The sequence below is a fragment of the Aptenodytes forsteri genome, unplaced genomic scaffold (genome assembly GCF_000699145.1).
Source record: "Aptenodytes forsteri isolate BGI_AS27 unplaced genomic scaffold, ASM69914v1 Scaffold404, whole genome shotgun sequence".
Classification (NCBI taxonomy): Eukaryota; Metazoa; Chordata; class Aves; order Sphenisciformes; family Spheniscidae; genus Aptenodytes; species Aptenodytes forsteri.
In genome coordinates, this window is record NW_008795629.1 from 1,020,979 (window position 1) to 1,023,160 (window position 2,182).

Consider the following 2,182-nt stretch of genomic DNA (forward strand, 5'->3'; position numbering starts at 1 on the left):
GCAATCACATTATACTTTGCAGAAGACTGCAAGGGTCTGTTTTCTGCTCTCTGCTAGGCTTGCTTCTCACGTCATGATTCCTGGTCGCATCAGTCTGACTTGTTTTATTGTGGCCGTTCATGTAAGTGTGCTAGGAACAGCATCAGTGTAAAAGGATGCTAATCCAGTAACCCCAGAAAATCTGCAACTTTAAGTCTTCCCTAAAAACTGGGAAATTTCCCTAGAAATTCCACTTCTTTTCAGGCTCTTTGCCTTCTTCTTTCATCTCTGAAACATACCCCAACCCTCCTTTATTGCCACTCTCCACCCTGTGATACCAATGTAAACAAAACTCAGTGATAAAATAATCAAGTTTTGCCAGTGAAAAAAAGCACCATACCGTTAAACCTTTGTTCCTTTAGTAGAGTTACAGCAGCATTTAGAGACCAAAGCCTCGCGCATACTATTGCTTAAAACCCTGCTCCCAGGTCCTCTCTGTTAATGTACTCTGCAATGCTTTGGATCCTGGTATTAAAATGCAAGAGATATTGAACATACTATGCGATCACAGGAACACAGACAGTAGTTTCTGTGAATTTCTAGCTACATAAATTTGTGTGCAACAGACCTACTTTGTGCCTGGTGACATTTACAAGGCAGATTTAGTTCTCCTGTGAGGCTGATGAGTCATTCGCTATTCACTGGCATTGAACAGTTTTGCCATAGCCACCTCTTCCAGCATCATAGTCTTGCCGATATTCATCTCGGACCTTACAAAGGAGGAAAAAAGGGAAGTCCAGTAAAGACAAACAATTTCTCAAAAACTATTACACCATCACAATATAGTCAAACTGAGTTCACAACATGTAAGTGGCCACAAGGAGCCGACTGACAAAACAGAAGGCAAAATGCATCATGCAGAAGCCCAGAACACAACATAAACTAACTTCTTTTTTAATAATGTCCAGGGGGACTCTTTAATCAAGACAGCCAAAGCGAGGATAGCTAGCCTCCTGCTTCAGCAGTAAAAGCACCTGCTACCTGCTCAACCTTAAGTAAGCAAAGCGCTGTTCTTTGTGTTCCTGACAGCCTTACATTTTCTGGGCTTCTTTATAAGCATTATCTCCCCAGGCAGCCAAGAAGTTTCTGAAAGTATTTTCAGTGAAATATATGAAAAAGTTATTTATTCTTAGTAGATAACATCATCATTGATGTCTTACAGACTATAGTGCTATCTTAAACAATAATTCTAAGTTGCTATTTCTGAAGTTGTTCTGAGTGTGCTCATGCAAAAAGCAATAATTTGGCAAAGTCACCAGCCCCTTAAAAATTAAGGCTATACAACAACCTACCTGGCCCCCTGATCTTCCACGACCATACTGTCTACCCTCTTTAAATCCTGCATCCCAGTCTGTCCTTATGATCCTATCATCAAGTCTGGTTCCATTGATGTATCGCATTGCATTTTCAGCATCTCCTCTTGCATAATACCTTAGGAACAGGTTAATGAAAAAAAACGGGCTTGTATTTTCATGGAAAAAAAGATCAGCATCAAATGGGCTACAAAACCAAGTATTTGCTTGAATCAGGTTCCTGCTGGGTTACTTTTAAAAGCAACCTCTTTTACGAAGCTATGTGGGCTGAGAAAACTGCTAGTGAAACACAGCAATGTGCAGCAATTCAAGTATATTAAAAATGCATATATTGGATCAAGTTCTTTAACCATGCTCACCCTTAAAAGCATAAAGTCTATTACTAAAGAAAGAATGAGAAGCCCCATGCATGCTCCGTTCACGCTGCAAACTTTCACCGTTTCGGCGAGTTCGCTGGAACCAGTAACGGGATGATCTTCAGAGAGACTTGCATGTAATGAAGTCAACATGCGACAGGGATGCAAGACACCAACAGACACTTCATGCGTATGCCTGTACGAGAAGAAACACCCCTCTACTCGGGCACTAAGAATACGCTTTGACTGCAGAGGCCAACTATCTAAAGTGTCTGGCTTAAAAGTATCAGAGTGAAAGCAACCTACTAGCCCCCGCTCGGACGTGCAGCGTATGTTTGCCCTCTCTCGCCCAGGACTCCCACAGACACTTTCGCAACCAAATAGTTTTGTCCTCGGATAATTTTCCCGCGACTCAGAACCCGCATTTCGGTTCACCCACGCCCTGACCGCTCCCGCCCCCCGCGGCGGCGGCCT

The 2,182-nt window shown here is 42.6% G+C and overlaps 1 protein-coding gene across 1 annotated transcript; it reads right to left on the bottom strand.

The window, feature by feature from the left end:
* Nucleotides 1-273: 273 nt before the first annotated feature.
* LOC103901508 (nuclear cap-binding protein subunit 2) lies at nucleotides 274-2,133 on the bottom strand. The gene is made up of 3 exons (XM_009282412.2): nucleotides 2,015-2,133; nucleotides 1,332-1,539; nucleotides 274-749 (listed from the first exon to the last, which is right to left on the bottom strand). Exons 1-3 carry the CDS (start codon nucleotides 2,131-2,133, stop codon nucleotides 678-680), a joined length of 399 nt encoding a protein of 132 aa, XP_009280687.1. The 3' UTR covers nucleotides 274-677.
* Between the last annotated feature and the right edge of the window lie 49 nt (nucleotides 2,134-2,182).